The sequence below is a fragment of the Octopus bimaculoides genome, chromosome 1 (assembly GCF_046866305.1).
Source record: "Octopus bimaculoides isolate indiv1 chromosome 1, ASM4686630v1, whole genome shotgun sequence".
Lineage (NCBI taxonomy): Eukaryota > Metazoa > Mollusca > Cephalopoda > Octopoda > Octopodidae > Octopus > Octopus bimaculoides.
The window spans coordinates 99,006,491-99,019,644 of record NC_142928.1 but is presented as its reverse complement, the minus strand read 5'-3'; the positions used below and the strand labels follow the sequence as shown (position 1 = coordinate 99,019,644).

At 33.4% G+C, this 13,154-nt stretch overlaps 1 protein-coding gene across 11 annotated transcripts in view; it reads right to left on the bottom strand.

Moving 5' to 3' along the window:
* LOC106882607 (signal peptide peptidase-like) overlaps positions 1–13,154 on the bottom strand; it is a 350,046-nt gene that overhangs the window by 59,160 nt on the left and 277,732 nt on the right. For all 11 annotated transcript variants that reach the window (XM_089354542.1, XM_089354545.1, XM_089354550.1 and 8 more), the window contains one exon: positions 5,315–5,434. In XM_089354542.1, coding sequence (XP_089210668.1) covers positions 5,315–5,434 — 120 coding nt within the window. The remainder of the gene's footprint in view (positions 1–5,314; positions 5,435–13,154) is intronic.

The following is a 13,154-nucleotide window of genomic DNA, read 5'->3' as shown; positions in this document are numbered from 1 at the left end:
CATTGGGAAGGGCATCCGTCCATAGAAACCAAGCCAAAACCAACTATGGAACTTGGTGTAGCCCCTGGCCTTGCCAGTTCCTGTCAAGCCATCCATTCCATGTCTGTTGATGATGGTGATGATATATCCTTATTATATATGCCGAATAGAGTATTGCTCAGTATATAGTATTTTGGCTAATAAAGGTGAGTAATGGTTTGGGTGTAGACACAAGTAAGAATATGATGATTTAATCAAACCCCAGGACTTGAAAAGATGCGTATTTTATTGGGCCTGGAAAAGCAATGATAATGACAATATAAAATCTGTAACAGGCAGAAACATTCAAATAAATAGAACAAAAATTTGGTATATTGCCAAAACAACTGTCCTAATTATTACAGAAGAATTTAGAGCAGTCAAAAGAAAAAGAAATATTTTAAATAAGTGACTCACAATTAGTGAGTCCTGGAACATACTATTAAGAAAAAACTGCATATTATAATGTAACAATCCTACTAATAATAAGTCTATTGTAGGTTAGGGCTACAGAATGACATTGGAGAACATAAATATAGGAGAACACGTATTTAAAAGATATAATAACAAGAATGATTTCTAAACTAGATGTCTGTTCATTTATTCTGGGAAGTGGGATGTCATTAATAACCCATTACCTACCAGTGATCTCATATGAGATCACTTAAAAATTACAAATTTCGTAATTATCTGTCAATATTTACACATATCTAACCTTTTTACTATATCTACTAAGTATATTTCTCTGATATTCAAATGAGGTTTGCTAATTTTTCACCCAATATCTCGCTTATTTCTATTTAAAATGTTATTTTGATCATTCCAACGTGTTTCTAAGGCTGTTTTATGCTAGAAATCAAAGTTTCATAAAAAAATTCCAGTTAATAGAATTATGGGAGGTAATGGGTTAATCAAACCAACTCCAGTACATGGTTGTCTCTCTTTTCCTTTTTCTTTCTGTCTAACTTTTGTACATGTATTTACAGGATAGCTTGCATAAGAGCTTCACAGAAACAGGCCTTCTGCTCGTCTGTCAATCTTACTTTTACTTGTGGAACATAGAGAGCATACAAATGGTCATGTTGAGAAGTAATGTTTTTTTATAAATTTAATTATCATATTAATCTCATTTTCTTAATTAGTACTCACTTCCCTGCCAAAAGTCTATTTCCACAATTCAATGCAGAGTTTTAACACTTAAAAGTTAGATCTTTTTTTTACTTTCACTGGCTTTGGTCACTGAAATGTGGCTATGCTGGGGAACCAATCAGTGATTCTAATCATCATTTTAATGTCCCCTTTTCCATACTAGCATGGATTGGACAGAATTTCTTGAGGCAGGTTTTCTATGGACAAATGCTCTTCCCGTCACCAATTCTCACCTGCTTCCAAGCAAGGTAATATTTCCCCATGGCTAGACATACTCTCACAGAATATTGAAATGAATGATACTGCTTGTATGGCAGTGAGACACAACTATTACATGAGGTTGAGACAAAGAAAAACACACGCACAATGAGCTTCTTACAGTTTCTTATTTCTTTATTGCCCATAAGGGGCTAAATATAGAGGGGACAAACAAGGACAGACAAAGGGATTAAGTCGATTACATCAACCCCAGTGCGTAACTGGTACTTAATTTATCAACCCCGAAAGGATGAAAGGCAAAGTCGACCTCGGCGGAATTTGAACACAGAACATAGCGGCAGACGAAATACCGCTAAGCATTTCGCCCGGCATGCTAACGTTTCTGCCAGCTCGCCGCCTTTACAGTTTCTGTCTACCAAATCCACTCACAATTCTTTGGTCAGCCTGGGGCTATAGTGGAAGACACATGCCAAAGGTGCTACACAGTAAAACTGAACCGAAAGCCATGTGGTTGAAAGGCAACCAATTACAATATTTAATTGATACACATATAAACAGACCAGGAGGAGATTTAAGATACCCCCCAAGTACAATTATATTTTTTTTATAAAATTAACAAAAGTGTTATGTCAGTATTCATTATTGGCTGAAAATATTGAATAACACCTACTTTCCACACCCCTTTCAAGACCCTTTGTTGTCTTCTAAATGTACAAACTTAATTTTTTGTTTGAACTGGATGTTTACATATTGGTTTTGTAGATCTATAATAGTCAATATTGCAACGTACAACAAAGGAACAATAGAACAGTTACAACCTACCCGAACAACTAAAAGAGAACAAAATAAGGTAAAAAAAAACAACCAACATTTTTCATTTTCATGTTAATTTTTTCCAATTACAAATATGATTGTAACATCTGTTGAATAAAATGGCGAGCATTTTTAGTTATTTCTGTATATTCTTAGCAAAATGATTCCATTAAGCTTCTGAATCTAATAACCAGTGAACACATTTACAGTATATATTGTTACTCTAACTACTATACTACACACATTAATATGAGGTGTGTTTAGATGCACACTCTTGTACATACACAGGAACATAGACATAGGTAAGTATACACATAAACAGATACACACACACACACATATATATACACACACATATATATATTTATATATATATATATATATATATATATATATATACCAACATAAATATGCACATAATTGCACACAAGTGCATGCATATATACAGGGGCAGATGTGGTTGTGTACTAAGATGTTAGCTTCCCAACCACATGGTTCTGGGTTCAATCCACTGCATAGCACATTGGGCAAATATATTCTACTATAGCTTCAAACTGACCAAAGCCTTGTGAGTGGATTTGGTAGATAAAACTGAAAGAAGTACATCATTTATATATAAATGTGTGCGTGTGCACACACACACATGCTCGCATGTTACTGATTCCTTGCCCTGACATCATCTGATGGTTATAAATTGAGTTTCACTATAACACAAACTGTCTTTCATTTTCAATTTTCTGCAAAAATGTCTGGTCATGAGGAAAATATTACTTTATTTGGAAACGGGTGAAGGCTGGCAATAGGGAGGGCATCCAGCCACAGAAAATCTGCCTCAACAAATTCCATCCAATGCATGCTAGCATGGAAAAGTAGATGTTAAATGATGATGATTATGATAATATATATGAATACATTCACACACAGATTCATTTGCTTGTTTCAGTCTTTGGACTGCAGCCAATAAATCGACTCCAGTATTTATTTTTTTTAAGCCTGGTATTTATTCTATCAGTCATTTACGCCAAACTGCTAAGTTACAGGGATGTAAACAAACCAACTCCAATTGCCAAGTGACAGTGGGGAACACACACAGATATATATATATATATATATATATATATATATATACTTAAAGTAAATTTAAAGAAGTGGAACAGGTAAAATGTAATCTACATATGTTTCATTAGGTCGAAATTTCAGCCTGATGAGCTGAGGAGAATTTGTTGTACAACAGTTGCATAACGAGTTTCAGTTAGTTAAAAAACATATGAAGCTTACATTTTACCTATTTCACTCCTTTAAATTTGGAATTTTATTCACACCTTTAGCAGCATTAGTTGCTAAGAGTGAGTTGTGTAGAAACTACCAACTGATTGGAATTCTTTATAACCTTGATATGGGAAAAAGTGTGTAACTCTTAATGCCAATAAATTGTTATTGTATCTTATCGCACACTATCCACTTTTTATTCACTATAATAACCACCTACTGCCTGAAGCTTACAAACTTCCTACACTCAGACACCTGGATCATATTTGCATATTGAAATATAAATACTAGTATATATTATTGATGTCAAATTGTGTTTGTGTCTTTAAATACTTGGAAGCTGCAGTATTTTGTCCAGAGAAGGTCTCTTTAAAGACAGTGTGTTAAAAGACGCCATATATGTCAAAGCCAAGTAAAATGAATCAACCTGGAGATGCACAAGTATGACAGGGGTGATCCATTTCACCTGGTTTTGAACTATACAGCATTTTTTTTTAACATTCTACATCTTCAAAGGGACTTTCTCTGGATGAAACACAGCAGTGTAAAAGCATTTAACAACACATATACAATAAGTGACATCAATAGTGTTTACATCATAGAGCTGCTTCTGACATAAAATTATTGTGGGTGTGTGCATACAATGGGCTTCTTTCAGTTTCCATTTACCAAAATCCACTTACAAGGCTTTTGTCAGCTTGTAGCTATAATAGAAGACACTTTTCCAAGGTAGCATGCAATGGGACTGAACCCAAAACCACATGGGTTGGAAAAAGATGAGTATTCAGTTCCTTAAACATGTGAACCATCTACTCATTGATTTAGCATGTAAGAGCTGGACATTTCATTGACACATGTACCCTTAATGCTATTCTCAGTGTGATAAGCTGGAACTTAAAATTACAGATATAATCAATCCATTTCACAGGCTTCTTCACGGTTTCCATCTACTCAGTTACACTTAACAAGTCTTGGGCCCACTTGATTCTATGGTAAAAGACATTTACCCAAGATACCATACAGTCGAACTGAACCCAGCACCTAGCGATTGCAAAGAGACCTTCTTAACCATTCAGCCATGCTGTATCTATGTGTATGTAAGTGGGTGTACTTGCATGTGTTCAAAGACATCTATGCACTCAGCCACAGGTAAATGTACAGAGAAAGGGCAGAATGAGATGATTGGGCACAACTGTTTGGAGGCTGGTGATTTGGCACAGCTGACTGGACAATGAACCTGTTTTGCAGACAGTACATTTTAGTAATGGAGGCAAACATACATACACCTGCACAAGGAAATATACACATATACACATACACACACACATATATATATACTATAAAAAGAGACATCCACTGAAGTGAAATCATTTTTGAAAAACCTACAAGAATAGGTGCAAGCGCTAATATTTATAAAACATGTGACATATTAATAAAAATCTGCAAATGTACAACCATCCAGATATCTGAGTACCTTATTATTGTTTCTCATATAATTCCTGTACATCACCTCCAAACCTTCCAATATATATATATATATATATATATATATATATATATATATATATATAGAGAGAGAGAGAGAGAGAGAGAGAGAGAGAAATTACAATTTATTAATTGAACACTTTCCTTCTGCTCATACACAAACAGAAATATGCTCACACACATAAACAGAGAAAGTAGGGAAAACGAGAGAAATGTAAAAAAAAGTCTGATGTCAAATAAGCTAGTATTGAATACATCTGATACCTGAGGCAGGAATATAAACATAGCTAAAAACATATATGCATACAATTCACATAATACAAGAATATTTCCATATATGACTAAAATCTTTTGTACTTACTGGCTGTGCAGATTGCAAAAACCATCTGTAAGGAATCAAAGAACAAAAACATGACCAAGAGAGAAACTGAAGCTGCAATTGGTAAAAACATGGCTTGGCATGTGTCAATGGTTTGAACATCTGAAATAGATAATTGTAATAATAAATATACAAGAATCAATGAAATTAACAAAAATATTTTTTTTAATGTTATGATTATTATTATTTATGTCTGAGAACCATTCTATTTCCATGAAGATGGTAAGTACACAAAAATTTAGATTTCAGCTCTCACACATGTAAAGAAGCAGCAAAGTAAGAAGAGACAAAGCACTAAGCTGAATCCCTACATAACTACATTCTATCTCAAATGACTACATATAAAACACAAACCATAACATCACATTATAATCTGTTGAAATAAATGACATTAATGTACACAATAACTATAATGTTTTGCAGACATGAATAGAAAAGCTAAAGAATTCGATTGATTTAGCTTTGAAATGGAACATAGTGTGGTATTTAATTAAGAAATGTATCCATCATCTCATTTTTTTATTGGTCAACTTGAATTTATAAACAATTACTTCAGTAAAGACACTGACAGATTACCTTATAAGGAAAAATATAGCAAGTTCCAGAATATAGCCAAATTTGGATTTGTGTTGTAGGAACATTTTCATTAAGCATTGTTAACCTTGAATATTTGTATGTATTTTTTCTTTTTTGTCCAGAAATGCAACTAACTGTGATATGAGAAAAGAAAACTCTTCTGGTTATTTATGTTCTGAGTTCAAATACTGCCAAGATCAACTAGGGATCAAGAAAATAAAGTACCAGTCAAGCACTGGGGTCAATGTAATCAACTAATTCCCTCTCTCTAAAAATAAAATGCTGGCCTTGTACCAAAATTTGAAATTATTATTATTATTATTATTATTATAATGGTGGTGAACAGGCAGAATCGTTACTACACCAGACAAAATGCTTAGCAGCATTTCTTCCAGGTTTATGTTCTGAGTTCAGATGCTACTGAGGTTGATTTTGTCTTTCATCTTTCCAGGGTCAATAAAATCAGTGCCAGTTGAACACTGATTCCTTACTTGTCTGATAAGGATACACCAGGCATATGCATCACAACTATATGTGCAAGACATGGTGACTTCATATCAAGATAATCAAAGAGTGCATGACCTTGCAGGTGGAGCCCAGTTAAAAATTTTTTCAGGTCAAAGTAGCTCATCCCACTCAAAAGGTCCCTGAATAAGGGTTATTTAAGGATGATGAACAAAACACCCATGTTTCCAGGGGTGAACTATTCAAGCCCCAAAGAATTCCTCTCAACACATTTTCTATGATGCTTCCCCATTGCACCTGCTTGTGATCAGAGATGCACATATCATCAACACTAAAGAACAAGCTCAACTGGTTACGGTCAAGCAAGTGACAAACAAATCTGTTGTATTGAGCAGAATGTTTGCTGTAGCCCATCTTTTACACAAAGACAAAACATGTACATGATAACAATTCCAATCAGTTAAGATTAGAAGAGCCACTGCCAGGTATTGCATCAGGACATCTTAGTATTGCATCAGGGCATCCTGGTATTGTATCAGAACTATCATCATCATTATGTTGCAATGTATTGACATTATAAACAGGATTAATTTTATTTATTGTGAGATCACAACCTATGGTCTACCATCAGAAGCATTTGTGTCCCTTCTCCTATTAAGGTCCTTCCATACTGATCATATCTGTATCAAGGACTTCAAGAACTTGGCAGATAATTTTTGCTGGCCTGAGAAACACGTTTTCTGCACTGCACTTATTTTCAGATTAGGATATGGCTTTCCAAGGTTTTTTATTTTCAAATTCTTCATCACAGCTCCCTAATACCCAATGATAATTGGTTAGATCATAACCTTGTCAACTTCTTTAATCCAAAACTTGAGGATTTCATACTTGAAATCAAGTATAATAATCTTTTTCTTTCTCCATTTTCTTGTCTCTGGTTTCAAATGTACATGTCACATCAATTACAAGACATACTTTCTTCTTCTGACTAACAGTCATTATTATAATTATCATTATTATTATTATTATTATTATTACTATTAGGTGATTAAGATGAGACAGTTGGCATAAAGTCAAGCTGTGGTTTTATGTTATTCATAAAATGATGAATTATTAATCCAAGTTCAAATTTCAATGCAGCCTTCTTCCCTCTGGACTCAGCAAGATGATGAATTGTCACTAGATAGTTACCCAGGTTAATGATATTAATTATATTATCTCTACAGACAAAAATTATCAAGAAATCATAATCATCAATATATTTTTCATTCTGTATAGATTGATAATATTGTTAATGTATTAAATACCATTTAATTAGAAAACAATATCCACATAACAGAAATGATACCTTCCTCAAAAAAAAGGAAGTGAGAAAAAACTGCATTCAACAGAGAATAATATTAATCATTATCATAAACATCATGTTTGTTTTCTTTTGCTGCTATGGATAAACAAGTCTCATGAAGAATACACTACATAATTAATTCTTCTGAACAAATCCAGCTTTCTTTGGCATTTTTTTTACTTCCATATATTTCCAATCCAAAGAATACAATTTCATTGTTCTCAGGTAAATAAACATTCCTAGGTGGAGTCAGTTCTGTCAAGATATCCATTGACTAATTATGGCTTTAAGCTAATGTTGACACAACTATTTGGCTACATTGGCTAGCCAACATTCAAGCTAATTAACTCTATAAACAATATTAAAATGGTGATTTTTGTGAAGTGGTCCATCTGTGTATACATGCTCACATGCATACACACACACACATTCATACATTTGCATACACACAAATATATGTGCATGCGTGCACACGCATGCATACACACACTTATCATAGAACAATAGAAAATTTATTAATTGCGAATGAGAAAACTGTTTATTGCTGTGTAAATACATCACAATTAGGCAATAACAAAAGAAATAGAGCTTTCTTTTTGCTTTTCACATACAGCACTCTTGAAATTTATCTCAGCCTTCTACATTAAACTCAATTCTGGCATTCCTAAATGGAGCACTGAAGTACAATCGGATGTTATAAAGTAATTCTACATGAATACATGAATCAAACAATGCACAAATTAATGTATTTCAGTGATTGTGAGTTTAATGTGCTGATAAACTGATCATATAGTCCTAAGTTCAGATCTTATATCAACCATTGTAAGCATTTGCACAGGTTTTCCTGACTGAATAAAATAATAAATAAATAAAAATAGCAACACAAAAAGACAAGGAGTCAATTCCTACTGTAAAGCAGTAGGTAACCCCTGGACATCACTCTCTTAAGTTCCAGGATTCATAGGGTAAGTTACCCAGTTTCCATGGTGTATAAGTGTGAGATCAGAACATTCCACCCTCAATGGGATGCCAGTTCATTACAGAGTTACTCATTTACAGCTGAGTGGACTGGAGCAACAGGAAATGAAGTGCTTTGCTCGAGTATACAATGCACTGCCTAGTCCAGGAATCAAAACCACAATCTTGCAATGATAAGTGCAACACCAAATCCACGAGGCCATGCACCTTCGCTACTTTAAAGTGTTCAGAGGTTAAAACTCAAAATTGTAGAAAGGGCATTAAGCTATGAAAAACTACAACCTCCAATAAAGCATACCACCCATTGCAAACATCAAGAAACAAATGTAAAATAGAACAAAAAAATATATACATCAAATAACTAATAAAACATCAACATTCATTGTTTGATTGTTAGGCCTGACAAGTATGCTGCAAATGAGCTTAAAATATTTAGAAACTACTGGCCTATTTTTGTGTGCCAGACAACTACAGCTGCCAACCCTCAAGCAAATAATATTAGGCATTGTTTAATACTGTTTTTTTTTTTTAACCTCACTACATAGTTATTTCAAGTTAGTTTTCCTAATGCTTCCTGCATTAAATGTATTAATATTAACTTAACTACAGTGCATTTCAGAAGTTTTCAGGCTTTTTCAGGAGAAACATTTATTGATTTCAAAGAAATACAAAATTCTAATCTCCTTCAAAGTAGGATCCTCTGACTTCAATGCACTTGTTGTAGTACTCCAACCACTTTGTGAAGACCCCCATGGCAGTCCTCCAAAATGAAAGTGCCCTAGATCCTTGTCACAACCTCCATCTTCTCAAGGTCTTAAAAATGACTGTCCCCAAATTTCTCCTTCAGTTTGAGGAACAACCAAAAGTCACAGGGAGTGGCACTGTTTACATTTGCTCGTAAAATAATATCCTATAGTTCAGCAAACCTGTGCAGTGGAATGAAAAATATCTTCTTATAAAACAAGCAATGGTTAGCAACAGGAAGAGCATCCAGACATAGAAAATTTACTCCCAATAAATTTTTCATGCCAGCATGGAAAAACATATAAATGCAATAATGGTCATTATTTTTTATATGGAATAGTGGATCTCTTAGTACACACATAGCTACAAATAATATGAAAATATTAAGTTGAAACACCCTTTTGGATAGAAAAAGCTGAAGGCTGTCCAAATGGGTTTTTCACCCCCATATTTACATACAGTCTATTTATACATTTATGTGTGCTTCAAGATACACTATTCTCTCAAAAGTTTATAAAATCCTTAAGACATTAAAGAGAGAGAGAGAGAGAGAGAGAGAGAAAGAGAGAAAGAGAGAGTGTGTGTGTGTGTGTGTGTGTGTGTGCGTGCATGTGTGTGTGTGCGTGCCGAAACTGGTTGCAAGAGAAATCAGGTGTAGTGTGCAAGAAAGGAGGCTGCACTAATATGGGTATGTCATGTGATGTATATAGAGGATGACTGCTGCATACAAAAGTGCTGAGCACTCCGAGTTAGTGGAACCTAGAGAATATGGATGCAAAGAAGGCTTGTTATGTAGTGGTGAAGGCTGTCCTAAAGATGCTGCATCTCCTGGAGGGTATGGCAAAACACCGCACTGACTGGTGATACATAGTGATACTGAGGACCCACCCACTTATGACAAAATGCATCTTAACACAACAGTAGTATTTAAGAAACTGTAATGTGTGTGTCAGTGTGTGTATTTAGTTGATCTGTCCAGTATTAATAGAATTTCAAGAGTAAAACTCTGAAAGACTTCAACATTAATCATGTTGCCTTACAGAAATTTTAAAAATATAGAATTAGAATAAAAAAATTTTTATTTAAACATTTTTTTCCATTTCAGACATATGCAAGCAGAAGGACTGTAAAGTATTTTCATATAAACAAATAATTTTTTGACACTTTGTTAATATATTCTTATTTTTTAAGCCTTTTAATTAATGCTATATTTACTGGGTGGGTGGGTGGAAGAAGGATAAAATGGATGAATTTGGGTTCATACAGGTTTCTAATCCAGTCAAATTCCAGCTTCTTTCTTTTTTAAAAAAACAAAAAGTTAAAGCAATTTCTTCTTTTATTCTTCCTTAATTTTCAGGGTTTTTTTTTTATACCAATAAGGATTATCTTAAAAAAATAAAGTTTATTTTTCTAGTGTCCAGATGTTTATCACACATACACAAACACACACACACACAAGCACTGAGCTGGAAAATTAAGAATCAGAGAGTCATATCTGAGAATGAAGGACAATTACAAGAAGAAAGTGTTTAACCATGTGATTACTATATGTAGATGCTACAAAAATAGCAATAGAGTTGATAATGATGGTATGGTGAGACATTTACAACCAAATTAGAAACTGAAACACCACAGAGTTCTATAAGAACAATAGGTTTTAGAATTGTTCCCATCTAAAATGTCATGTATCTCTAAACATAGAATCCCAAGCTCATTTATTATTATTACTGTTTTTAGCAGCAGAAATAGCTTTATTCACTCTCCTTCGACAGCAATAATTTGGAAATGATCCAAAAGGCAAACACTGAATTTGACAGTTCAGTTGCATAAATGAGAGAGCTTTCACATGATTCAAAAGTTGTTTGGCAAAAATCTAAATCCTTACTTGTTATAAGCAAACATCAACATCGGAAGGAGGGAAAGAAACTATCATGATTAAAAGGTTCAGAGTACTTTTATGCTTCTCTCTAACCCTACCAATCAGGAGACCATCGATAAATTCAAGCTGATTATATTATCCAGGTCATTTCTATGACCACCATCATTACAATCTATATTAAGGCACACAAGGCAGATATTTTTTTTACATCAATTTTTTTATTTCCATTTATGTTTTTGGCTAGGAAAATGGTATTTATAAATTTCCATGTCCCCATAATTGTTGAAGCATATTTTTTAATAGTTTGATGGCCATCCTCCACTAGTCAAGCAGAAGATGATTGTTAGCTAAGTTGTCTGTGGTGAGTAGGGGCATAACACAAGGGCTACAGTGATGTTTGAGCTCAAATACTCTATCAACTAAGATCATCTAAGTTTTCAATTTAATCCCACTGTGGAACACCTTGAGCAAGCATCATCGACTAATATTTCAAACTGACCAATGCCTTTAGAGTGAAATTCAATAGCTAAAAACCAAGCAGAAGGATGCATGTGTGCAAACAAGTGCATGCACATGTGTATGTTTTGTTCCATAAGACTTTCCACAGACACTGTTTAGGTGATGGTGATGTTATGTGTACATCCCTCATAAACAATATATCCTGTAGCTCAGCTGTTTCAGCCTATGAAAGCCTAATGGAATAAAATACCTTACTTGAAAAACATGTAAGGGTTGGCAACAGGAAGGGCATCCACCCAGAGAACATTGCAGCAGTAAATCTCATCTAATTCACAGCAGCATCAAAATATCAGTTATAAAACAATGAGTATAGAGAAATAGTTTTTATGATACAAACAAGAAAAAGTGGGTGTGTATATGTGTGTATATATATATATATATATATATATGGGAGAATGTACGAAAAAACAACAACAGATGAGGACAGGTGGTGTAAATAACAAAAGGATGTATTAGTATGACGCTCAGGAATACGGAAAGTCTTTGACATTTCGAGCTAAGACGTATATATGTATTATTTAATCAGGACAATTTACAGTGACTCAAGGGCTGGAAGTTATTGCGATGAGAAAGACTTTCATGCATTTTGGTGCTTGAGTAACCCCACCCTCATATTGCCAATATGACCAAGGAAGCCATTCAAATGCATGGCTGGGAAGTGCTGCCACACACACCGTACTCTCCTGATTTGGCACCAACGGATTTCCACCTCTTTCGATCTCTTTCAAATGTTATGCGCGGAGTTTCGTTAAATACTGATGCAGAATTGAGAGCTTGGTTGGATCAATTTTTTGAGTTGAAATCGGATGATTTCTACCAACGAGGTATTGAAAATCTTGTTGAACGTTGGGAAGAAGTTGTAAACAACAAGGGTGACTACATTATTAATTAATTAGTTGTTATTTTTTATTAAACCTTTTAAAAAATTTAAATTTAAAAAAGCAGCAGGAACTTAGTTGCCAACCTAATATATATGTATGTGTATGTGTATATGTATATATATGTGTGTATATATATGTATATATATATATATATATATACATATATATATATATATACATATATATATATATATACATATATATATATATATACATATATATATATATGTATATACATATATATATATATATACATATATATATATATATACATATATATATATATATATATACATATATATATATATATACATATATATATATATATATATATATATATATATATATATATATACATATATATATATATATACATATATATATATATATACATATATATATATATATACATATATATATATATATATACTATAT